Source organism: Rhinopithecus roxellana, chromosome 10 (genome assembly GCF_007565055.1).
Source record: "Rhinopithecus roxellana isolate Shanxi Qingling chromosome 10, ASM756505v1, whole genome shotgun sequence".
NCBI classification, from domain to species: domain Eukaryota; kingdom Metazoa; phylum Chordata; class Mammalia; order Primates; family Cercopithecidae; genus Rhinopithecus; species Rhinopithecus roxellana.
Genome location: NC_044558.1, coordinates 59,705,925 through 59,730,916, shown reverse-complemented (window position 1 = coordinate 59,730,916; position 24,992 = coordinate 59,705,925). Strand labels below are relative to the sequence as shown.

The following is a 24,992-nucleotide window of genomic DNA, read 5'->3' as shown; positions in this document are numbered from 1 at the left end:
AACTGTCTACCCTGCAGCTCAGAGGCTGGCACATAAGAGCCTGTGGGCAAAATCTGGCTGCCTGTTTTTAGAAGCCTCTGGGGCAAAAAAATTGTTTATACATTTTTTAATGTTTGTAAAAAAATAAAAAATAAAGAAGAATATGCAGCAAACTATATGTGGCTGGCAAAGCCCAAAATATTTATCATCTGGCCCTTCACCAAAGAAGTTCAGGGCAACTGCTACAGACTTCACGCTGCAGAAAATGTGTCTATTTTCTTTCAGTATATTCTCAGTCTTTTCAAAGACAGTCTCCTGGGGGCACACAGCACTCCCTCTTATGAAAGTGACTATTCCATAATGGCCTCCATCACATCTCTTGCCCCATCTGCAAGCATGGGCCATGTCCTTTTATGTGTAGGGAGGAATAAACTAAAGAATGTAAAGCCCTTAGTTCAGTGCCTGGCACATGGTAAGTGGTGAATAAGAGCAAACTGTCATGGTGTGAGGCAGTGCAGTGCCACAGTTAGGGCCAGACAGGTCAGGAAGGGTGTCCTTGCTCCACTGTTGCTAGCTGCATGATCTTAGGTCAGTGTTGATCACTATGAGCCTTAGTATTCTCACCTGTAAACCAGGCTAATCATTGTACCTGCTTCATAGGGAGTGAGGATTAAACATAATATGTCAAGTGCTTGATAGAGCACCTAACAAATGTTGATGTGAGATGGCACAGGTTCCTGGAACTGGGTAGGGCTGGGGCCAGGTTGGGGGCTCACCAGGCTGCGGTCCTTACTTGATGGGGTAGGTCTCATCCTTGCGCCTCTGCTTCTCATGTGGAGGAAGTGTTTCCCAGCCGAAGGTCAGGCTCCAGTCAAAGTTGCCTCGGCTGTGGACTCTGCCCCTCTGGACGGGCTTGGCGAACTCAAAAGTATTAAGGTCGATGGTGACGATGTCTGGGCTCACCACCACTGTCTTGTCCTCAGCGATTCGAGCCAGGAGGGGCTCCAGCCAGCCGTGGAAGCACTCACCTGCAGGCCCCAACCAGGAGGCAACAATCAGGGTCCTGCCCACAGCTGAGCCCAAGCTGCATCCTGGGGGGAACACCCAGGAGGATAAGAGACCTTCCACCTACTCCCGGGTTACAGGCAGAGGAGGACAGCAAGCCTCACAGCTGCAAGGAGCACACAGAATTTCCTAAAACCCTCCTACCACCCCTCTACCCCCAAAGGCGGAGGCAGCTTTGGCAGGGAGAACGGAGGTCTCTGGGGAGTAACATGGTCAACTCAGATGACCCAAAAGCACAGGGAGGCCCTGGATGGTATCTTCAGGGGTTCCAGCTGATCCATTGGCTCAGCCCTCCCAGCCCACGTGTGGATTTCGGAAGAGGGTGTTCCCCCTCCCAGGGGCATCTGCATGTCAAGCTTCAGCCCCAATTGTAGAAGAATCATCTCTTTCATTTGTCTAGCTCTTTGAGATTTTCACTGAGCTTCTGCATGTATTACTTCATTCGGCCCTCAGAGTAATAAGTTCTGTTCAGTAAGGTTAGTATCCTCACTCCTATTTTACAAATGAGGAAAATGAGACTGTTAGTGGCAGGGACAGAATGCAAACCAAGAATTCTGACTCCAAGTCTAGAGCTTCCCCTATATATCACCACTCCTAGGGAAAAGATTTCACCCCCCACAACAGTGGGGAGGTGTTTTGGTCTTGGGCAAGAAGGAGGCCTTCCTGGCTCCATGTTGCCCTAGAAGAAAGCCCCAGACAAGCCAGTTCTAAGTCATAACAGGAGGCCTCTCTGAGGGCCCAAGCTCAGAAGAGGGTGCAGATGGGGAGTACAGGGGTGGATGATCACACTTCCAGTGATTTTTGGGGTCACCAGTTGTTTTAGGGCTTTGTTCTCTTGATGAAACATCCTTGGGATTGGGGTGAGAAAGGGGTAGAGGTAGCTGGAGTGGGTCCCAAGCCTCCCTTGCTCCCAGAACAAAGAACAGGAAGGGGCCTTGGTGAGGCTGCGGCCCTGGCTCATTCTAACAGGGAGGGAGCCTCCAGGTTACGCCCAGGCTGGTGCCCTCGTACTCACAGTGGGCATCCAGGAACGTGAGCACCTCCGCTTGTGCCACGCTGGCCCCCAGCAGCCGGGCGGTGATCAGCCCCTTCCGCTCCTCCTGCCGTACCACCTTCACCACCTGCAGCTGCTTCACGTACTGCTCCAGCTTCTCCTTTAGGTGTTCTGGAAGGGACAGTGTCATTGTGGCCAGTCCACCACTTTGTCATATACCCAATCCTCTGTGGGCACCAACCTAGGGGCTCTCAGGCCTCTAGCAGGCCTGAATTTTAAACCCCCAACACCCGCTGCACTGAACCATCCCACAGAAGCCGGAGCTGGGGAAGGAGGTTAACAGGGAAGATGGAGAGAGGAAGAAGAAGCCCTGCCTGCCTGTGATCAAACCTGCCTCACCAGGGCACTGGCTCTGTGGTACTAGATCCTATGCCTGTTCACCTGGGCACCCTCTCTAATGTCAGGGACAGCACCTCAGAGTTGTGTTTCTGTGGTCACACATCAAGTACAAACTTTTTTGTTGTTGTTGTTGTTGAGACGGAGTCTCACTCTGTCACCCAGGCTGGAGTGCAATGGTGCGATCTTGGCTCAATGCAACCTCCACCTCCTGGGCTCAAGTAATTCTCCTGCCTCAGCCTCCTGAGTAGCTAGGACTACAGGTGCGTGCAACCACGTCTGGCTAATTTTTATATTTTTAGTAGAGACAGCGTTTCACCATGTTGGCCAGGTTGCTCTTGTACTCCTGGCCTCAAGTGATTCACCTATCTCGGCCTCCCAAAGTTCTAGGATTACAGGCGTGAGCCACCACGCCCGGCCCAAGTACAAACTTCTGACAGAGGCTCTCAGATGCCTCCCTCAGTCTCTCCACCCTTTCAGCCACCATCTGCCAGAGCTGCGATTCCACAGCTCCATTGCATAGTTGTTTTCCAGTGTCCAGGATTCCCTGCCTTCCAGACTCTTCACAGTAACATCGATGGGTTGGCATACACAAATGGTGACTCCTTGCTTGCTGGATCAGCAGCAGGACATCTGACTCTAATCCCCATTGTAACCTCCTCTGCAGATAGAATTCTTTAAGGTGAAAACATGCCCAGCAACTTTTTAATTACATTAAGAAAATACTTGCCCCAAGCACCTACCATGGACCAGGCACAGTGGTGAACCCAGCTGGCTCGACCATTTGTCCTAAGGAACCACCACCCAGAAGCAAGGTCCACCAGGAAACAGGTGATTCCAGGGCAGGTGATCCGTGATCTAACAGAGGTAGTGCTGGGGTGTGGGTCCCAAAGAAGGCTCAAATCTCCTGGATTTGAGGAGCAGGGAAAACTTTTTGAAGGGAAGATGTCTCTACTGAGACCTCCAACTCCTTTCAAAGAAGAGTTTATTTCATGGCCCTGTAATTTAGTCTGAAATCCTTAGAACATTAATAATAGCTCTATTCTGACTGGGCACAGTGGCTCACTTCTGTAATCCCAGCACTTGGCAGGCCAAGGCAGATGGATCACTTGCACCAAGGAATTTGAGACCAGCCTGGCCAACATGGCGAGACCCTGCCGCTATTAAAAATACAAAAATTAGGCTGGGTGCACTGGCTCATGGCTGTTATCCCAGCACTTTGGGAGGCCGAGGCGGGTGGATCACCTGAGGTCGGGAGTTCGAGACCAGCCTGACCAACATGGAGGAACCCCGTCTCTGCTGAAAATACAAAATTAGCTGGGCGTGGTGGCACACGCCTGTAATCCCAGCTACTCGGGAGGCTGAGGCAGATGAATCATTTGAACCTGGGAGGCGGAGGTTGCAGTGAGCCGAGATCGCACCATTGCACTCCAGCCTGGGCAACAAGTGCGAAACTCCGTCTCAAAAAAACAAAAACAAAAACAAACAAACAAAAATTAGCTGGGTGTGGTGGCACACACCTGTAAACCCAGATACTCGGGAGGCTGAGGCAAGAGAACTGCTTGAACCCAGGAGGCGGAGGTTGCAGTGAGCTGAGATCATGCCACTGTACTCCAGCCTGAGTGACAGAGCAAGACTTGTCTCAAAACAAAAAACAAACCAAGAAGAGCTCTATTCTGAAGCAGTTCACTTCAAACATACTGAATTCCAAACCTTACTATGTTTTACTAACTGCCATTTTGGTTTATCTCTGCCACGGTTCTGTTCTGTGCAGAATGGAGAGCCTGCAGTTTCAGATGTGGGGGACAGAGGTGACAATTCTGAGTGTGTCCTTTTCCTTTTGGACTGTGGGATCAGCCCAGAGTGTGGGCCTTGCTCTGAATGCAGCATTCTACAAACGGCAGGTCCTGAAATTAAGCAGTTGAGGGGGTTGCATGGAATTGATCTCCCACAAATGCATGCACACACGCACACGATAACCCAGCACTGAGCTGGAGTGCGTGCCTGTGCAGGTGAGGTCGGTGTCTTCATGGTGACTTCCTTATTTAATCTTCTCTATGATAGTTAACAACTCTATGAAACAGGGAGTATTGTCCCCAGTGTTTATAGATGGGAAAAGTAAGACTCAAAGTGACTAGCCCAGGGTGGCAGAAGCACAAAGGGCAGCAGCAGGATCCCAGCCAGTCTGCATATGAGGACTCCTCACCTTCTCCCTCCAGGGGAAATGAGGCCACGGACTTTTTTTTTTTTTTTTTATCCTGAAGCAGATTAAGATGTGAAGGCCAAGGACTTAATGTACCCGAGTTTCAAGGTGGTCTCTGCTTCCTCTCCCAGCAGTCCAAGGCCTTGCCATTTCCCTGTGTGTGAGATCCCAGGAGGGAAAGGGAAAGAAAGAAGGGAGAGAAAGGGGTTTGTTGAAGCTGTTCTTTGGTCACTGCCCTGGAGAGTGGCACCTAGGAGAAGGGAAGTCTCTATAATTTGGAATTTCAGCTTTTTCCTTCTTTTTTTTCAGGTTTCTTTTTTTTCTTTCTTTCTTTCTTCTTTTTTTGGAGACAGAGTCTTACTCTGTTGCCCAGGCTGGAGTGCAGTGGCATGATCTCGACTCACTGCAACATCCACCTCCTAGGTTCAAGCAATTATCCCACCTCAGCCTCCTGAGTAGCTGAGATTATAGGCACCTGCCACCATGCCCTGCTCATTTTTTGTATTTTTTGTGGAGACGGGGTTTCACCATGTTGGCCAGGCTGGTCTTGAGTTCCTGACCTCAAGTGATCTGCCCGCCTTGGTCTTCCAAAGTGTTGGAATTACAGGTGTGAGCCACCATGCTCTGCTCGCTTTTTCCTTCTTCGATCCTACTGGATAGACAGGTGATTCCGACATGGTGCTCATTTATGAATGGATTCTTCAGGCAGTCATCTGAGGAGGGGGCTGTAGCTTACTTACTCCAGGAATGAGGCTTCTTATCTCTGGGGGCCAGGACCTCAGGAATCAAAATCAGCCTCATGCAGCAGTCTCAGCCCAGCACTCACTCCACAAACGTCTGCCATTGTGCTGCCAGGTGCCAGACGCTGTTCTGGGCAGGGAGGGGCCTGGTCTGTGTCCTGCCCTCTGAGACTCATAGTGCGCCTGCAACCTCAGGTACTGGCCCTGACAGGAAGGAGGGAGGAAGCCCAGGCTCCTCAGCATGGCTGCTGTTTCCCCGAGAGCTCGCCCAGTTCTGCGCACAGGAAGTTCACGGTAGTGGAGATAACCCAGGGACAAAACATCATAGGAAGTGGGTTTTGTGGTGAGAGACAGTGAAGCACTGAGCTGTGAACCTCAGGGGGGCCCCGAGCACTACAAAGCCCTTCTCCCATGCCTTCCTTCCAGTCTGGCGAGGCCAGACCCAGGGATTCTCAGCCCGTAGAGGCTCCCAGTCTCTGGCCTCAAGCCCTTCTAGGGAGACAACTCCCCTAAACAGTGCCCCTCGTGATACTCCTCCACCTTTCCCACCCCCAGACCTACTGGACGGACCCAGAACTGAGAAGACCGGAGCTGAGCATGGCTGCACCGGTGAGCCCAGCCACACTCACATGTCCCTGCGGTGACAGCCTTCCAACTTAGGTTCAACACTCCAGCACCTCAACCAGCTTCACTCCTCAAAACTCAAGTCCACAAGACCCCTGGGACCCCAACACAGACACTGCACTCAGTTCCATGATCTGAAATATCATCTATATGCAGATGACTCCTGGGGCTTCCTTCCTGACCTTGCCATCTTCACTTGGATGTGGAACAAAATGGAAAATTCAACATATGCCCAAAACGGGCTCTGGATTTCCCCCGCAAATCTGCCCCCGCCAGTCTCCCTCATGTCAGTACACGGTGCCAGCATCCCTCCAGCTGCTCTAACCTGGGAGTCATGCTAGATTCCCCCCTGCTCTCCCCTTCCATAATCGGCACATCTTCAGGTACTGCCAGCTCTCTCTCTCATCCCCACAGTCACTCCAGCAATCATGTCTGAACTGCTCTCCTGCCTTCTATACCAGTCTCCTCAATCTATTCTTGACATGGCAGCTACTGTGAGAAGCAGAATTCTCTCTAAAAATCATCAATCAGATCATGTCACTACAGCGGCTTCAAATTGTACTTAAAAACAAATCCATGGTGTTTCCTTATGGAAAGGTATGATGGTTCCTAAAAAAAAACTAAAGATAGAACTACCATATGATCCAGCAGTTCCACTTTTGGACATACACCCTGAAGAACTGAAAGCAGGGGCTTGGATATTTGCACACCAATGTTCACAGCAGCATTAGTCACGATAGCCAAAGGCGGAAACAGCCTCAGTGTCCATCAGCGAATGAATGGACAAACAAAATGTGGTGTATACATACAACAGAATATTATTCAGCCTTCAAAAGTAAATTCTGGGCCGGGCTTGGTGGCTCACGACTGTAATCTCAGCACTTTGGGAGGCCAAGGTGGGTGGATCACCTGAGGTTGGGAGCTCGAGACCAGCCTGGCCAACATGGATAAACCCCGTCTCTACTAAAAATTCAAAATGAGCCGGCACACACCTGTAATCCCAGCTGCTTGGGAGACTGAGGCAGGAGAATTGCCTGAACCCAGGAGGTGGAGGTTGCGGTGAGCTGAGATCGCGCCATTGCACTCCAGCCTGGGCAACAAGAGTGAAACTCCATCTCAAAAAAATAAAAAATAAAGTAAATTCTGACAGATGTCACAACATGGATGAATCTTGAAGGCATTATGCTAAGTGAAATAAGCCAGTCACAAAAGGACAAATACTGTATGATTCCACTTATGATAATCAAATCCATAGAGATAGAAAATAGAATGGTGGTTGCCAGGGGTTGCTGGGAGGGCAGTGTGGAGAATTCATGTTTAATAGGTACAGAGTTTCAGTTTGGGATGACAAAAAACAAGTTCTGAGCTGGGTGTCGTGATTCACGCTTGTAATCCTAGCACTTTGGGAGGCTGGGAGTTCAAGACATGCCTGGTCAACATGGTGAGTCCCCATCTCATTAAAAAAGGAAAAAAAAGTTCTGGGGATGGGTAGTGGTGATGGTTGCACAATAACGTGAATGCATTTAAAATCAATAAACTGGACTCAAACAGTGAACATGATACATTTTATGTCATGTACCTTTTACTACATACACACACATGAAAAATCCAAACACTGCCCGTGGCTTACAGAGTTCTCACAATTTGGTCCTGCTAGCCTTTATTATTATTATTATTATTTGAGATGGAGTTTTGCTCTTGTTGCCCAGGCTGGAGCACAATGGTGTGACCTCAGCTCACTGCAACCTCCGCCTCCCGGGTTCAAGCAATTCTCCTGCCTCAGCCTTCTGAGTAGCTGGGATTACAGGTGCCCACCACCATGCCTGGCTGATTTTTGTATTTTTAGTAGAGAGGGGGTTTCCTCATGTTGGCCAGGCTGGTCTCAAACTCCTGACATCAAGTGATTTGCCTGCCTCAGCCTCTCAAAGTGCTGGAATTACAGGCATGAGTCATGGGCCCGGCTCCTTACATCCACTCCACCAGTGCTCTTTCTGCTCCCTGGCTTACTGTGTTTAAGCCACACTGCCTTCTTTTTGCCTCATTAACAAGTCAAGCCTCAGGCCTCTGTGTTGGCTGCTCCCTGTACTAAGAGTAGCCTTTCCTGGCGAAAAGAGCTCCCTAATTACTCACTCACTAGCCCGTTGCCCTGCATTCTTTTCTTTTTTTCCCTCTAATTTAGGTAAGCTGGTGGAGTGTGCCAGACAGGGAGGAAACCCTGGCTGCTGACTTAGCCACTCAGGAATGAGGTCTGTGCCCTGGTTCTGACTCAGAGGTGGGGAAGAAAAAGCCCCCCAGCTTAGCACCGGGTCTCCTCCCCCATAGTATCAAATGCCCTTAGACTCATTCTCATAGGGCTGCTGCTGGGTGCTTGGAGTGGAGGACAGAGAGAGGGGACATTGTATTTCGGCAGAGACAGTCCTGTTTGTGTGTGTGTGTGTGTAATGAGAGCTGGTTAATCTGATCAAAGAGTCAAACGTGTAGGAAATTTTATCCCACTGTGGCTGGCAGAGATTTCTGACCGTGGATCTGAGTTTTTTTTTTTTTCTCCTTTCCTCACTGAACTGAATGTTGCTTAAAGTATCTCTAGCGTCTGAAAGCCCTCTGGGTAGGGTTGTTTATTTTAGGGTCCACAAATTCCCTGGAATTAAATGCAAAAATGTTGCTGTTGCATATTGTTGTGGGCAGTGGTGCACTATTCTAGGGATTTTAACAGATTCTCAAAGGATGCCAGGACCCAGAAAAACAAGAATAACTAGCTTAGGTTTTTCAGGCAGGTGATTGTTTTGTTTCTGTTTTTGAGACAGAGTGTCACTCTGTCACCCATACTGAGTACAGTGACATGATCAGGGCTCACCACAACCTCAACCTCCTGAGTTCAGGTGAGCCTCCCACCTCAGCCTCTCGACTAGCTGGGACCACAGGCACATACCACCATGCCCAGCTAATTTTTTATTTTTTTGTAGAGACAGGGTCTTACTACATTGCCCAGGCTGGTTTTGAACTCCTGGGCTCAAGTGACTTTCCCACCTCAGCCTCCCAAAGTGCTGGGCTTACAGGTGTGAGCCAGTGTGCCCTGACCATGCAGATGATTTAGAGATGCTGAAATTGGCCTTAGGAGAGAATTGGCCTTAGAAGAGAATACAGGGCAACAAGTCCAGGACAGCCAGAGAGAAGGTGAACATTGTGTATGGTGGTCTGCTAGGGGCAGGCGCTCTGGAGGGGCTACTGGGGCTACTGCCAACTCTGCCCTACTGGACACAGGCTGCTCTGCCTGTTAGATGCTGCCTGTGCCAGCCTGGCATTATGTCACTTGTCTAGCTAGTCAGACAAGTTGCCTACCTGGGCACTTATAGCTCATGGACTCACAAAATTTGGGGTGGTAAGTTAACAGTTTAGAACCCCCATGCCCAAGGCTATGGGAACCCACCTCTTGCATCAGTGTGACCTGGATGTGAGACACGAAGTCAAAGGAGATCACTTTGGAACTTTAAGGCTTAATGAGTGCCCTACTGGATTTTGGACTTGCATGGGGCCTGTAGCCCCTTAGTTCTGGCCAATTTCTCCCATTTCAAATGGTTGTATTTACACAATGCCTGTGCTTCCATTGTATCTAGGAAGTGACTAACTTGCTTTCGATTTTACAGGCTCATAGGGAAAGGGACTTGTCTTGTCTCAGATGAGACTTTGGACTTGGACTTTTGGGTTAATGCTGGAATGAGCTAAGACTTTGGGGTGACTGCTAGAAAGGCATGATTGTGTTTTGAAACGTGAGGACATGAGATTTGGGAGGGGCTACTGGTGAAATGATATGGTCTGGCTGTGTCCCCACCCAAATCTCATCTTGAATTGTAGATCCCTTAATCCCCACATGTGATAGAAGGGACCCAGTGGGAGATAATTGATTCATGGGGCAATTTCCACCATGCTATCCTTGTGATAGTAAGTTTTCACGAGATCTGATGGTTTTATAAAGGGCTTCCTCTTTTGCTTGGCTTTCACTCTTCTCTCTCCTGATGCCTCATGAAAAGGACATGTTTGCTTCCCCTTCTGCCATGATTATAAGTTTCCTGAGGTCTCCCCAGCCCTGCAGAACTGTGAGTTAATTAAACCTCTTTCCTTTATAAATTACCCAGTCTTGGGTATGTTCTTATAGCAGTGTGAGAATGGACTAATACACTCTAGTACAAGGGATTCAGGTGAAAGAGCTTCCAAAGGATGGGTAGCATAGGGTTAGGAGGAGAAAGATAACGAAAGAACCCAGTTTGAGAGGAAGGACCACTAATATGCTTGCTTCCATTCCATACAACCTTTCCATTGCTACAAAGATTCCCTAGAGACCACTGCCAAGCTCCTCCCATCTCTGCCAAACTCTTCACCCTTCCCTTTCCAGAAGCCTAATCTATACATTCCTTATCCACCAAACCCTGTCATTGCATCCCTGATACTTGCTTGCCTTGATTTATTTATTATTTTTTTTTTAGAGACTGGGTCTCACTCTGTTGCCTAGGCTGGAGTGCAGTGGTGTAGTCAAGGTTCACTGCAGTCTCAAACTCCTGGGCTCAAGCAATCCTTCCACCTCAGCCTTCCATGTAGCTGGCACCACAGGCACATGCCACTGTGCCCAGCTAACTTTTCTATTTTTTGTAGAGATGGGGTCTTGCTACATTGTCCAGGCTGGTCTTGAACTCCTGGTCTCAAGCAATCCTCCTGCCACGGCCTCCCAAAGTTCTGGGATTATAGGCATGAGCTACTGTGCTTGGCCTATTTCATTTTATTTGTATCTCTTTTAGAGACAAGGTCTCACTCTGTCATCCATGCTGGAGTGCAATGGTGCAATCACAGCTCACTGCAGCCTTGACTTCCTGGGCTCAAGTGATCTTCCCACCTCAGACTCCCAAGAAGCTGGGACCACAGGCATATACCACCATGCCTGCTAATTTTTCATTTTTATAGAGATGGGATTTTGTTATGTTGCCTGGGCTGGTCTGGCCTTGCTTTATAAGTGCTGCCAAGTATCTGTCTTCCCTGGGAAGATGTGAGCTCCCTGAAGAAATGAACTCAACAGGGCTCACACTCAGCCCTTCCACTGCCTTCCACAGCCCTAGTCCTCTTTTCAGCAACACCCCTAACCTACAGGCAGGAGGGAGGCTAGGGGAGGACAAGGACAGGAAGCAGCTCTACTGGAGTGGCCCTAGCACTTACACTGGAAAGTGTGGAGTCAGTTTCTGCCCTCACTATTGGGAGTTTGAGCACAGGAGGTCAACCTGGGAGAGCCCCAGATACCACATGCCTCCTGCAAGGAGGACTCAGCTTCTGGAGAGTCTCAGCCTAATGGTACCTCAGTCCCACAGCCCTTCCTAGTTCCGGCCCCATCATTTCCTACTCTCAAGTGAGTGTAAGAACTTCCTCTTCAGACTCTGAGTCCTCTGCCTCTCTTCCTGCCGATTATCCTCCTCCAAAGCTGACATCCTTCTGAAACGGGGTCACAATCCAGATGAAACACTTTCAACGACTCCTTCTTACTTTCTAAATAAATGCTTTTAGCATGACATGAATGTCAATTCAACTTTTTTTTTTTTTTTTTTTTGAGACAGGGTCGTGCTCTGTCTCAGCCTCCCAAGTAGCTGGGACTAAAGGCACATGCCACCATGCTCAGCTAATTTTTGTAATTTTTTTTTTTGAGACGGAGTCTCGCTCTGTCGCCCAGGCTGGAGTGCAGTGGCCGGATCTCAGCTCACTGCAAGCTCCGCCTCCCGGGTTTACGCCATTCTCCTGCCTCAGCCTCCCGAGTAGCTGGGACTACAGGCGCCCGCCACCTCACCCGGCTAGTTTTTTGTATTTTTTAGTAGAGACGGGGTTTCACTGTGTTAGCCAGGATGGTCTCGATCTCCTGACCTCGTGATCCGCCCGCCTCGGCCTCCCAAAGTGCAGGGATTACAGGCTTGAGCCACCTGCGCCCAGCCTTTTTGTAATTTTTATAGAGACAAGGTCTTGACATGTTGCCCAGGCTGTCTCGAACTCCTGGGCTCAAGTGATCCACCCGCCTCGGCCTCCCAAAGTGCTGGGATTACAGGGGTGAGCCACTGTCCCTGGCCAATTTAACATCTTTTAAGTCTCATTTCCTATAACAAACGTAAGCTTCAGCCACACCAGATCTCTTTAACAAACACATTCATGTCTCTAAGACTGTGCTTATGCCACTCTCTTGCGGGAATGCCCTTCATCCACTCTTCTCTCCTAGACACTCATCCTTTAAGGCCCAGCTCCAATCTGGCCTCCACTCAGACCAGCCCTAGCCACACCAGGCAGAAATGGCACCTCCTGGCTACATACTCCATGGTGCATTGCTCCTGTACCATGAATAAAATGGAACGCATGCTTGTGACACTCTTACTTGGTGCCAGCCATTCTGTGGCACATGAATCTCATTTATGACCTATCTCAGATCCCTCCCCCACCGTGTAAGGGACTCAACTGCTCTTTTTTTTTTTTTTGAGACGGAGTCTCGCTCTCGGTTCACTGCAACCTCTGCCTCCTCCTGGGTTCAAGCGATTCTCCTGCCTCAGCCTCCCGAGTAGTTGGGATTACAGGCTTGCACTGCCACACCTGGCTAATTTTTGTATTTTTAGTAGACACGGGGTTTCACCATGTTGGCCAGGCTGTCTCGAACTCCTGACCTTAAGCAATCTGCCCACCTCGGCCTCCCAGAGTGCTAGGATTACAGACGTGGACCACTACGCCCAGCCCTTTTTTTGTTTTGTTTTTTTGAGATGGAGTCTCACTCTGTCGCTCAGGTAGGAAAGCAGTAGTGCCATCTTGGCTCACTGCAGCCTACACCTCCTGGGTTCAGGTGATTCTCATGCCTCAGCCTCCCGAGCAGCTGGGACTACAGGTGCACACCACCACACCCAGCTAATTATTTTTTGTATTTTGGGGTTTCACCATGTTGGCCAGGCTGGTCTCAAACTCCTGACCTCAAGTGATCTGCCCTGCTTCAGCCTCCCAAAGTGCTGAAATTACAGGTTTGAGCCACCATGCCCGGTCTGCCCCCATTTTTTGAAGAGGAAACAGGTTCAGGGAGATCAAATGCTTGTCCAAGGTCACAGAGCTAAGAAGGGTCAGAGCTGGGATTTGAATTCCTGGGTGTTGGACTCTGCAGTCCATGCCTTTTCACACCTGTTACAGGTGCATCACTGCCACAGCACTGTGGCTAGTGTTGTAAGAGGCTTCTGGCTGGGCACGGTGGCTCACGCCTGTAATCTCAGCACTTTGGGAGGCCGAGGCAGGCAGATCACCTGAGTTCGGGAGTTCAAGACCAACCTGACCAACATGGAGAAACCCCATCTCTATTAAAAATACAAAATTAGCCAGGCGTGGTGGCGCATGCCTGTAATCCCAGCTACTCAGGAGGCTGAGGCAGGAGAATCGCTTGAACCTGGGAGGCGGAGGTTGTGGTGAGCCGAGATCGCACCACTGCACTGCAGCCTGGGCAACAAGAGCGAAACTCCATCTCAAAAAAAAAAAAAAAAAAAAAGAGGCTTCTGACCTATAGGGGCTTTTAGTATTTCAGGGCAAGGTCTGTCTCCTTTGTCATGGCATCCCCTCTGCCTGGGTCAGAGCCAGGCACACAGTACTCAGTAGATGTTTGTGGAATTGAAGACTGGAAGTTTCGTGAGCAACCCCACTTATCTATCAACAGCTATGGCAAAAAGGGCTGGTTGGGGAGTCTTCAAGAGCAGAAGAGTGGCCCAGCAGGTAGGAAACAGAGGCGAAGCCCTGTCCCTACCCTCTGCCCTGGCTCTCCCAGCATTTCTGAGTTAGGGTTGGCCTTGGCAGTGTTCAGGGAGGGAGTCTTGAAGCCAGAGCTGAAAAGCTCTTGGAGCTCTTTTGCTGAGGTGTGAAGGAAGCATGGTCTACCTGCCCCTACCTGACTTCTTCCTGCTTCTGGCCTTTAAGATGAGCTGTAACGCCAGGCAACAGGCTCTGAGGTGGTGCCTGCTCCCTTGAAGGGACCTGCCCTCCTCCTTTGAGTGCCCAGGGGAGACCCCGGCCCCCTCCTCTGGGCCCCTCCAGCCTCACCCTCAGTGCTGGCATCATCCACCAATATGATCTCTTTGAGCAAGATGGCAGGGGTGGTGTGTAGGACGCTGTACACTGTTCGCAGCAGCGTGGACCAGGCCTCATTGTGGAACACAATGATGACGCTGGTGGTGGCCAGTGGGGGGCAGCGCCGGAACTTCTGGTCTACACACCTGGAAGTATGAAAGTATGGACAAAGTTCTCCTGGTCCCTGGGAGTGCCAGGTGTGGGGAGCGCCCCGTCCAGAGATTCCCCCAAACCATCCTCCACTCCTCTAAACCTACATTCTCTGTAGCAGGTGGAAACAGCTGCTCCCTGTTCCTGTCTCCCCCGCTATCTGCCACCCACCCTGAGCCTCTGCACAGGTTCTAGCCAAACCACTCCAAAATCCATCCCCACAGAGCTGGCTCAGTGCCCCAGCTGTGATGCTGAGGCTCCTCCACCCTCTTCCCTCATCGGCTGTCTGCTCTCAGGCTAGGAGTTTCCAGGGATGGCTCTCTTCCTCCATAATACGTGAACTGCATAAAATGTAATCCAATGCAGAGGTCCCAGAGGGGTAGGTAATAAAGGCCAAATTTGACATCTGAGAAAAGTGACTATGATTTCCATACTCAATGAGAAGAAAGGCCTCTTCCCTTTACAGCGTACAGTTCCTCTCTAATCCATTTTCTCATTAACTCCCTGTGATCTGACACCACTATCACAAACAGTCAATTTCCTGAGACCTTTCTTCCATCCTTATCCTCTCCAGCCACTCTGTGGCACTTGGCCACGCTGCTACCTTCTTGACACTCCATCTCAGGGTGGGGGTGGGAAGGTGTGAATCCTGGATCTCAAGGAATCATGTGACCTCACACCCTTTCCTTGACCTCCTCTGCTGATCAGAGGATTTCTTGGGGACCCTCCAGAGAGATTCCCCAGCTTCCTCCACTGGCTGCTGTCACACCCAGTGCTCTTCTCTCTCTCTTTTTTGAGGCAGAGTCTTGTTCTGTCGCCCAGGCTGGAGTGCAGTGGTATGATCTTAGCTCCCTGCAACCTCCACCTCCCAGGTTCAAGCAATTCTCGTCCTTTAGCCTCCCAAGTAGCTGGGATTACAGGCACCCACTACCATGCCGGGCTAACTTTTTTGTATTTTTAGTAGAGACAGGCTTTCACCATGTTGGCCAGGCTGGTCTTGAACTCCTGGCCTCAAGTGATCCGCCTGCCTTCGCCTTCCATAGTGCTGGGATTATAGGCATGAGCCACTGCATCTGGCCCCAGTGCCCTTCTCTGCTGAGGAATTCCTGATAGCTTCAAGTGGCTCCTTGTTCTAGGACTATAATACTTGGCTCAAGTCTCAAGAACCTCAGGTTCACAGCCCTAAAGACTCATGAATCTGGGGATGAGGGCTGCCATTTGAGAGAAGGCCAAATAGGGTATAACACTTGAGCTGGAAAAGACAAAGGCTAAGTGGGGAAGACACACTGTCTTTAACTTGAGGATCATGGGAATGCAGCCATGGGGGCGTTAGAGGGAGGGGGCTGCTACTCAAAGATCTAAGTGATATCTCATTGTGCAAGATTGAGGCTATAAACAACTTAAAGGTTGGAATCAATTCGCGGCCTTGCGGACCTTCACTGGAGGAAACCAGGTGTCAGGATATTCCTGACCACCAGGGCTGCTGTTAAGAAATGCCCCTTGGCCGGGCGCGGTGGCTCAAGCCTGTAATCCCAGCACTTTGGGAGGCTGAGACGGGCGGATCACGAGGTCAGGAGATCGAGACCATCCTGGCTAACGCGGTGAAACCCCGTCTCTACTAAAAAATACAAAAAACTAACCGGGAGAGGTGGCAGGCACCTGTAGTCCCAGCTACTCAGGAGGCTGAGGCAGGAGAATGGCATAAACCCGGGAGGCAGAGCTTGCAGTGAGCTGAGATCCGGCCACTGCACTCCAGCCTGGGCAACAGAGCGAGACTCCGTCTCAAAAAAAAAAAAAAAAAAAGAAATGCCCCTGCTCCAAACAGCTCAGCATTCGAGTCCCACAATCTCTGGGGCAGGCCTCAGTAGAGGAGAAAGCTACTGAAGCCACTGCTTGGTATCAGGTCTCCCCAGTCACCCCAGGTCAGGTCCTAGTGCCAGGCTGAGTTCCTTCTTCATCATCTCACTTTCATAATTGCATTTCACTCTCACAGGTCTCCTTGGACCTCTGGCCTGACCATAATACTCTTGAACCACAACCCCTGGGATCAGCATAGTTGTTCTGGGAAAGAAGTGAGGCACAGAGGAGATCCTTGCTCATATTATAAAATTCCCTTCGACTCTTTCTCTGGCCCTTGACCTGTGGCCCCGGCCATACCAGTCACATCTTTAGCAAAGCCCTGGTCTCCCCACAAGGACTCTGGGCGCTACTTACTCAGGTGGTCGGGTGTCTGGCCCTAGGGACCTCTGCAGGGAGATCCGGTCGCTGGCAAAGGCATTGAAGCAGTGCTTCTTATAGCCTTCTTCCTTTTCCTGGGTCTCTAGGGGGGTCCACTTGCTCTTCTGAAATGCTTTTCCATCTGCCCCAGGGGCATTGGGATCCTGTGGTGGCCGTTCCCAGAAGGGCTTTAGTTCAGCTGGGGTGTAGAACCCAGGGAGGCAGGACTGGTTGATGAAGAACAGAGCCGGCTGGGCTTCTGGAGCCTTGATTTGGAGCTTGGGCATTGAATCTCTAAGGTTGTTCATGGCCTCCAGCATGAGGTCCAGGACGTGATCCTTCCGGCTCACCAGGGACTTCAGCCACGGCTTCTCTGTGGCCTCCGCCCTGTTGCTCACGTCCCTATGCAGGAGGAAGAGGAAGAACACAAAGGCGCAGCCCACTATGGCCAGGCGCAGGGGCGTGTGGTGTCTGCGGAGGAGCCTCATCCTCCAGAACCAAGAGGGACCCCAGCTGCGTCAGCTCCGAGTCCTGAGCCCAACCCTGGAAATAGCTTGATACGTTGTGGTGGCCACAAGCTGGGGCCTCAGCCTGAGAAAGGAGGGGACGAGAGAGAGAAGTGAGTCAAGACAGAGTAAGGAGGGAGTCAGGCATTTGGGGTTCGAGGCCAGGTTCTGTTGCTGAGTGGTGGCATCACCTTACTGGCCACAACTTTCCCGTGTCTGCATTTCCTTCATCCCTAAAATGAGAAGACTGGAGGCAGTGTTTCTTTCCTGCCCTAAGATCCTAACATGCATGGATCTAGAGTCACTGGAACACTGAAACGCTACATGAGATTTAATTGTTAAACTCATGAGATGTAATCATTATAACCGCTTTGGGAAACAACTTGGTATTATCAAGAAAAATTTAAAATGAACACAGCCTGGGCCAGCAATTCCACTCCTTGTTTCATATCCCAGACAAACTCTGGTACATGCAAACCAAGAGGTATGTACAAGAACATTTAAGCCAACACTGACTAAAATGGCAACAGACTGGTAAAACCTTTAAGTCCACCAGCAGAATGAATAAATAAAGTGCAAAATACCCATACCATGCAGTGCTCTACAGTGATGACCAAGAATGAACCACTTCTCCATGCAACAATGTGGATGTGTTGTTGGGTGAAAAAAGCAAGCGACAAAATGATACATACAGTATGATTCCACTTATAGAAAATGTAAAAACATGCTAAAATTAAACAATATCTTGTTCATGAATACAAATATGTGATAAAGCTATAAAGAAAGCTAAAAAAGACCAGCCTGGCCAACATGATGAAACCCCGTCTCTACTAAAAATGCAAAAATTAGCCGGGGTGTGGTAACGCATGCCTGTAATCCCAGCTACTAGGGAGGCTGAGGCAGGAGAATCACTTGAACCCAGGAGGCAGAAGTTGCAGTAGACTGGGATCACGCCACTGCACTCTAGCTTGGGCAACAGAGCAAGACTCCGTTCCCCCCTGAAAAAAGGAAAGCGAAAGAAATGATATAACCAATTTCTGAAGATGAAGAAAAAGGTACAGGATTAGAGATGGGTAACAGGTGACTTCAAAGTGTTTTTTTCTGGAAGTGGATGGTGGCTGCTGGTGGATTGTAATTCTTTATACCCTATACATATTTTATAAATATTTATTGGCCGAGCATGGTATAATCCCATTTCACTTTGGGAGGCTGAGGTGGGAGGATCGCTTGGGCCTAGGAGTTCAAGACCAGTCTGCTCAACGTATTGAGAGCCCATTTCAACTAAAAATTTTAAAAATGAGCGAGGTGTAGTGGTGCACACTGTAGTCCTAGCTGCTTGGGAGGCTGAAGCAGGAGGACTGCTGGAGCCCAGCGGGTTAAGGCTGCAATGAGCTATAATCGCACCACTGCTCTTCAGCATGGGTGACAGAGAGATTCTGTCTCTAAGAAAATAAATAAAAGTTATCTGTATCTACTCATATTTAATAAAAAAGAATTTAACAGAAACCTAAGATTTCACGACAACACATTCCGGGCAGGGCTGGGCATGGGCGTTCACCAGCCTCCACCCCCAGGCATGTGGATCTACGCCCTAGAGGATGAATGCTTGCAGAACTTTCTGTGCAGAGTTCTAGACACATAAGCTCACTGGTTAAGCACTGGACGTTGGTGGCAAGGGACCTGGGCACAAATTCCAGTTCTTCCTCTTCTAGTAGTAGCGCCTACCGCCTAGGGTTGTTATAAGGATTATGTTCCTTCCCCGCAGAACTCATGGACAAAGCTTTGCAGTCTCTGCACCTGGTAAGTTCCCACAAAGTGTTAGTTTTGATCATTAGCAGCTGTGTGACCCTTGGGTGATTCACTTAATCCCTCTAAACCTCAGTTTCCTCATCTATAAAGTGGGGGCAACTAATACCTAACTCATAGGGTTGTGGGAGGATTAAATCAGATAATGTAGGTAAAATGCTTGGCAGAGCACCTGTCATACTAAGCCCTCAATAAATGGTATCATTTATTTCTATTATTATAATAAATCCCTGCTTCGCTTCCCAGCAGTTACCCTCAAGCACCTGGCCCTTGGCCAAAGCCACGTTCATTACTCCCTGCATGTTTTGCTTAAAAATAACTCTGGTTGAACTATTTAATGCCTATTGTTTAAGTGCACAAGCTCCCGCCTGTGGAGAGGCCTGGTGTCTGAGACCTTGGGAGTATTTGGCCATCAGGATCTCAAGTGGAGAGCTGGATTCACTCTGGACTGAGGTAGAAATGTGGCTTCTTTTATAACATCAGATTCAACAGCACCGTCAAAAATCAAACAAAAGAAATCTCTTGGAGCATCTATTTTATATTAACTAATGTCTAGGAGATAGGAGAGATTTGTTTATTCCACCAGTATTTACTGAATAACTGCCTCTATAGGTACTCTGCAAGAGGCAGGGGACACAGAGAAGTGCAAGGCCAGCCCTCAAGGATCCTATAGTCAATTGGGGGCATCAGATTTTAAACAGAGATTACCCTGCGAGAAGCAGAATGAAAGAGGTACCCTTGAGTGCTGAAGGAGACGGCATGCAGGAAACACAGCAAATGGGGGAGGGCAACATCTGTGAACAAATCTCGGGGGCAGAAACTTGGGCCGAGCACTAACCGGCGAGTAGGAGTCAGCGAGGCGAGGTGAGCACATTTCAGGCAGAAGGCACAGTACCTGCAAAGATCTAGAGGTGGGAGACAGCAGAGCCAGTCACAGAACTGTAAGCAGTCTGGTATGGCAGGAGTAGCGAAAATCAGGCCTGCAGAGGTGGCTGAAACCAAGTCCTAAGGGCCTTGTTCATCATGCTGAGGAGCATTTGCCCTTGACCCAAGGCATGGGGAGTAATAAAGCATTAAGCTGGGAGCCCAGCATTACAGGAAGAGCAATATGACAGCAGTGGAGGGTATCTTGGAAAGGGACCTGCTTGGCAGCTGGATGACCCATTTGGAGTCTGACCCAGGAGAGTTAGTAGCAGTGTGGATGGAAGAGGGAGGGTGTGGTGCTAGGAAGACCCCCTTGGGTGATGGGGTTGGACAGTTTACCCCATCTGGTACACAGAGGGACACAAAGGCTCAATTCCTTTTCCCAAGGGATTTGAAAATCTTGTTGGAGAACGCGAACTGGCAGCACTGACCAGGTGAAGGAAGCACCTGTCTGGGGGGATTCAGGAGCAGGAAAAGGACCTTTCACTGAATACTCTTTTGTACTTTGAACCCTGACTATATTACTCATTCAAAAATGAATAAAATTAAAGCAGACTAGCACAGATAGTAAGTGCTAAGCTGAGAGAGGTGGAGTTCCCTGTGGGCTCGAAGAAGGCTTCGGGGAGGAAATGGGGATTCAGTGCAGCAGGAGTTTCTTGTCACAGAGGTTGAGCTATGCTGGGGCTAGCACAGGGGATTCACTTGAGCTAGACGCCTCATCCGTTCTGGAACTGTCCTGGCTAAGCCCACACAGAGGCCTACAGAATGGGGGAGTGTTGGCCATGACAGCTTTGAACCGTCCCTGCAGGCTGCATCTTTTCCTGCTACTTTCCATCTACCTTCCCACTCCAGCAAGAAAGAGGGAGCACAGTTAGAAACAAAGGCGTGGTAACATTGTAGTTACTAGCTGTTGCCAGCGCTCAAGATTCACCCCCTCCAGGAAGGCCTCCTAACTGACTCACTCAGAATCACCCAGGTTACTCCAGCTTCTTTATCCTGGCACTGCCTCGTGGTCCCTCGCAGCAGGGTCTGTCTTTGCTTCTTTTATTTTCCCTGGAGAAAGAAATCTAGGGTTAAATTGAGCTCTTCCTAGGCATCTAATCTCTCGATCCCATCTGGCTGCTTGAAGCTCTCTCTCTGAAACCTGCAGTTCCTCAAGGTACTAACCACATCCTGAACTGAAATGAGACACCTGGGATTAGACTTGGTGGTGAGGCACTCGTTCCCTAGTTTGTTTGCTTAGCATGAGGGCAACAGGAAAGAGTCCCTTAGAAGAGACACAGAATCTAGTGCAAGCCACAGGACTTTGGGGTTAAGGATTTTTGCTCCCTGTATAGGAGACGATTCCCAGAAGTATGGTTAGCAAGGTCCTGGAGGTCGCCCCTCCGCCAGCCTTGGAGAAAGAAGAGCTGCTATTCTTTGCTATTCTTTCAAGTACAGAGCTTCACGAGATCTACCCCGGTGTCTTGTGTATCTCCCTCACCTTTGGGCTCCCACACCTGGCCTCCTGCTTTCCTGGCAAGTGTGCCCGCAGCCCCCATCCACTCACTTCCCTCTCGCTGTGGCTCAGCATTTCTTCCCAAGTCTGTTTCCTCCAGCTACCTTTGGGCCTGCAACTCCTCAGACCATCCTTGGCTTTGATCCCGAGATGATGCCAGAAATCCTCTCTGAAAAGCCTGCCTAGATTGAACAAATGGGATTTGCTTCCCTGGCCCCACCGGCCAGAACACAAACTTACCTTCTCTCATTGGTGTAAGGAACTGAGGCTTTACCCAGCCCAGCTTGTATCAAACTGCTGATTACAATCCACTGTGATATTATAAAATAAATTCAGAGTGTTGCAAATCAGCATTCAAAAAATTCTTTAAAAGACCAGTTAGGACTAGGCACAGTGGCTCACACCTGAAATCCCAGCACTTTGGGTGGCCAAAGTGGGCAGATCACTTTAGTCCAGGAGTTCCAGACCAACCTGGCCAACATGGTGAAACCCCATCTCTACTAAAAATACAAAAATTAGCCAGGCATGGTGGCAGGTGCCTGTAATCCCAACTACTCAGGAGGCTGAGGCAAGAGAATCGCTTGAACCTAGGGGGCGGAGGTTGCAATAAGCAGAAATCGTACCACTGTACTCCAGTCAGACCAAGACTCTGTCTCAAATAAATAAATAAATAAAATAAAAGACCAGTTAGCAAAAAGAGACCAGTTAGCCGGGTATGGTGGCACACGCCTATAATCCCAGCTACTTGGGAGGCTGATGCTGGAGGATCGTTTGAGCCCAGGAGGTTGAGGCTATAGTGAGTTATGATCGTGCCACTGCACTCCAACCTGGGCAATAGAGCAAGACCCTGTCTCAAAAAATAGAAATAAAGAAATTTTAAAAACCCAGAATAGAATGAAAAAGAAAATATCAAAGTGCATCACGTATCACATGTAACACAGGCAAGTATTCATTTTTTCTTTTGCTTTCTTTTTTTTTTTTTTGGAGACAGGGTCTCACTCTGTTCCTCAGGCTGGAGTGCAGTGGCGCAATCTCAGCTCACTGCAGCCTCGACCTCCTGGGCTCAAAGGATCCTCCTACCTCAGCCTCTGGAGTAGCTGGGACCATAGGTGCGTGTCACCATGACTGGCTAATTTTTATGTTTTTTGTAGAGATGGGGTCCCACTATGCTGCCCAGGTTGGTCTTCAACTCCTAGGCAGAAGCAATCTTCCTGCCTCGACCTCCCAAAGTACTGGGATTACAGGTATGAGCCATCACGTCCAGCCTGAAAAGAAAACTTTTATTTTAATGTTTGTTTCAGTCTATTAAAGATACACACTGCCTGATACAAAATTTAAATGATAAATTTGCTATTTAAAATTCATACATCTAAAGACAAAGAAAGTTTAAATGGTTCAGTTTTCAAATGATAGTTTTTTTTTTTTTTTTTTTTTTTTTTTTTTTTTTTTTTTTCTTGCTCTGCCGCCCAGGCTGGAGTGCAGTGGCCGGCTCTCAGCTCACTGCAAGCTCCGCCTCCCGGGTTCAAGCCATTCTCCTGTCTCAGCCTCCCGAGTAGCTGGGACTACAGGCGCCCGCCTCGTCGCCCGGCTAGTTTTTTGTATTTTTTAGTAGAGACGGGGTTTCACCATATTAGCCAGGATGGTCTCGATCTCCTGACCTCGTGATCCGCCCGTCTCGGCCTCCCAAAGTGCTGGGATTACAGGCTTGAGCCACCGCGCCCGGCCCAAATGATAGTTTTTTATGGTTTGTAGAATTTACGCTTGTAATATGGTTAAATTATAAAACTGCCCTAAGATTTTTGGGATGCTCTGTCACATATACACAAGTACCAGGTCTTGCTGTAAAGTGTATTTCTCACTTTGGTCCAGTCATAGAAGTTTGAAAGCCAGCGACACAGTCCAAACCTTGCAGTTTATATTCTAGCCCCGCTCCAAAAAGCCTTCTCAGATCTTCCAGCAGAATTCATCTCTTCCCTGCTTTGCCCCTTAGCACCCAATTTTTATTTGTACTCCAGTCTCATCACAGCCCACCATGTGTTTATGGACTCCGGGACCAGAGAGGCCATGCTGTTTTCAACTTTTTATCACCTGCAAAGTCTAGCACAAGTTTTACACATAGCAGGTGTTCCATAAACTGTTCTTTTTTTTTTTTTTTGGAGACAGTGTCTCACTCTGTCACCCAGGCTGAAGTGTAGTGGCATGAACACAGCTTTCTGCAGCCTCAACCTCCCAGGCTCAAGCAATCCTCCTATCTCAGCCTCCTGAGTAGCTGGGACTACAGAGGTCCGTGCCATCAGGCCTGGCTAGTTCCACAAACTCTTGTTAAATGAGATGAGGCTGGATGGGTTAAATGTGGAGCACTGGTTTCACTAAATGATGTTCTGAATGCACTTACTGCAAGAAGTACTTGAGTTACAGGATATTCTGCCATTACACATTTGGTTGCTGTTTTGACTAGGTCTGTCTGTGAGTCGAACACCCTCATTTTATCATCAGCGAGGCCAGAGTGGTTGGGTGACTTCTCTACCAACACATGGCTAGTGGCTCCCAGGAGTAGAACCCGATCTCCCAACTCCTAGACCACTACTCTGTTTACCACACTCGTACCCTTGGAGGTTGAGTAGGGAATTTGGGGACCAGGCCTGTCCTCTCTGAGCCTCACCGACTCTACCCTTTGATCCCCTTGCTGGCATTTGCCCTCCTCCCACTCAAATGCTTTAAAGATACGGAAACTGGAAGTCCCAGGCAAAGTCTTAGCTTTTGTGAATGTCAGAGTCAGCCATCCAGAACACACCCTAGCTAGCCAGGTGGCCTCTTTGTAACAATGTTTCTTTCTCTTTATCAGCTGAGCTGGTCACCTCCTTAGACGTGGCAGCAGGAAGCAAGCAGTCCTCACCACAGGGATATTTGCTCAAGTTACTCAGAGGAGGGCTCAATCACAAGTTTCTTTGGAAAGTGATGACTGTCACCTTCTTACCAGGGGCACACGTGTGTGGAGCTAGACATCATATTGTGGAGGGGGCAGGTCAATTTCACGCTACTGGTGGGGGAAATGGGGCTGAGAGGCTGTTTGGCCAAATGACTGTCCTTTCTTCCTCATAAGCACTTTCTCTCCATCAAACACAGCACTCATCTCAAGTCCTCTCTACTCATGCTGTGAAGAGAAGAGCAAATTATCTCCTCCAAAGCCCTCCTCCCACCCCGACCCTTTGATCACAGAATGTGGGAGGTTTTTACTTTTCCCCATAATTAACACCTTCAAGACACTTCAGCTTTTCCCCAAGACTCGAGTTGCAATACTGTGGTGGCTTATTTTCCCAGGAAGATACACTGGAAATTATTTCTGTAGCTAGTCTATCAAGTTCCCCCCACATCTCAAGGTTCATTTTATGTTTGCATAATTTTTTTTTTTTTTTTTTTTTTTGAGACGGAGTCTCGCTCTGTCGCCCAGGCTGGAGTGCAGTGGCCGGATCTCAGCTCACTGCAAGCTCCGCCTCCCGGATTTACGCCATTCTCCTGCCTCAGCCTCCCGAGTAGCTGGGACTACAGGCGCCTGCCATCTGGCCCGGCTAGTTTTTTGTATTTTTTAGTAGAGACGGGGTTTCACCATGTTAGCCAGGATGGTCTTGATCTCCTGACCTTGTGATCCGCCCGCCTCGGCCTCCCAAACAAAGTGCTGGGACTACAGGCTTGAGCCACCGGCCTTTTTTTTTTCTTTTTTTGAGACAGAGTCTCACTCTGTTGCCCAGGCTGGAGTGCAGTGGCGCGATCTCGGCTCACTGCA

The 24,992-nt window shown here is 49.2% G+C and overlaps 1 protein-coding gene across 6 annotated transcripts in view; it reads right to left on the bottom strand.

Moving 5' to 3' along the window:
* Positions 1-24,992, bottom strand: part of GALNT6 (polypeptide N-acetylgalactosaminyltransferase 6) — a 39,805-nt gene that overhangs the window by 10,103 nt on the left and 4,710 nt on the right. For 4 of the 6 annotated variants that reach the window (XM_030939022.1, XM_030939024.1, XM_030939025.1 and 1 more), the window contains 5 exons: positions 20,673-20,763; positions 16,472-17,065; positions 14,081-14,253; positions 2,060-2,209; positions 773-1,007 (listed from right to left, as the gene is read on the bottom strand). In XM_030939022.1, the coding sequence (XP_030794882.1) occupies positions 773-1,007; positions 2,060-2,209; positions 14,081-14,253; positions 16,472-16,962 (1,049 nt within the window). In that variant the 5' untranslated portion in view covers positions 16,963-17,065; positions 20,673-20,763. Of the gene's footprint in view, positions 1-772; positions 1,008-2,059; positions 2,210-14,080; positions 14,254-16,471; positions 17,066-20,672; positions 20,764-21,259; positions 21,567-24,992 lie in introns of those variants that run through there. The other 2 variants (XM_030939026.1, XM_030939027.1) reach the window with 2 other exon arrangements.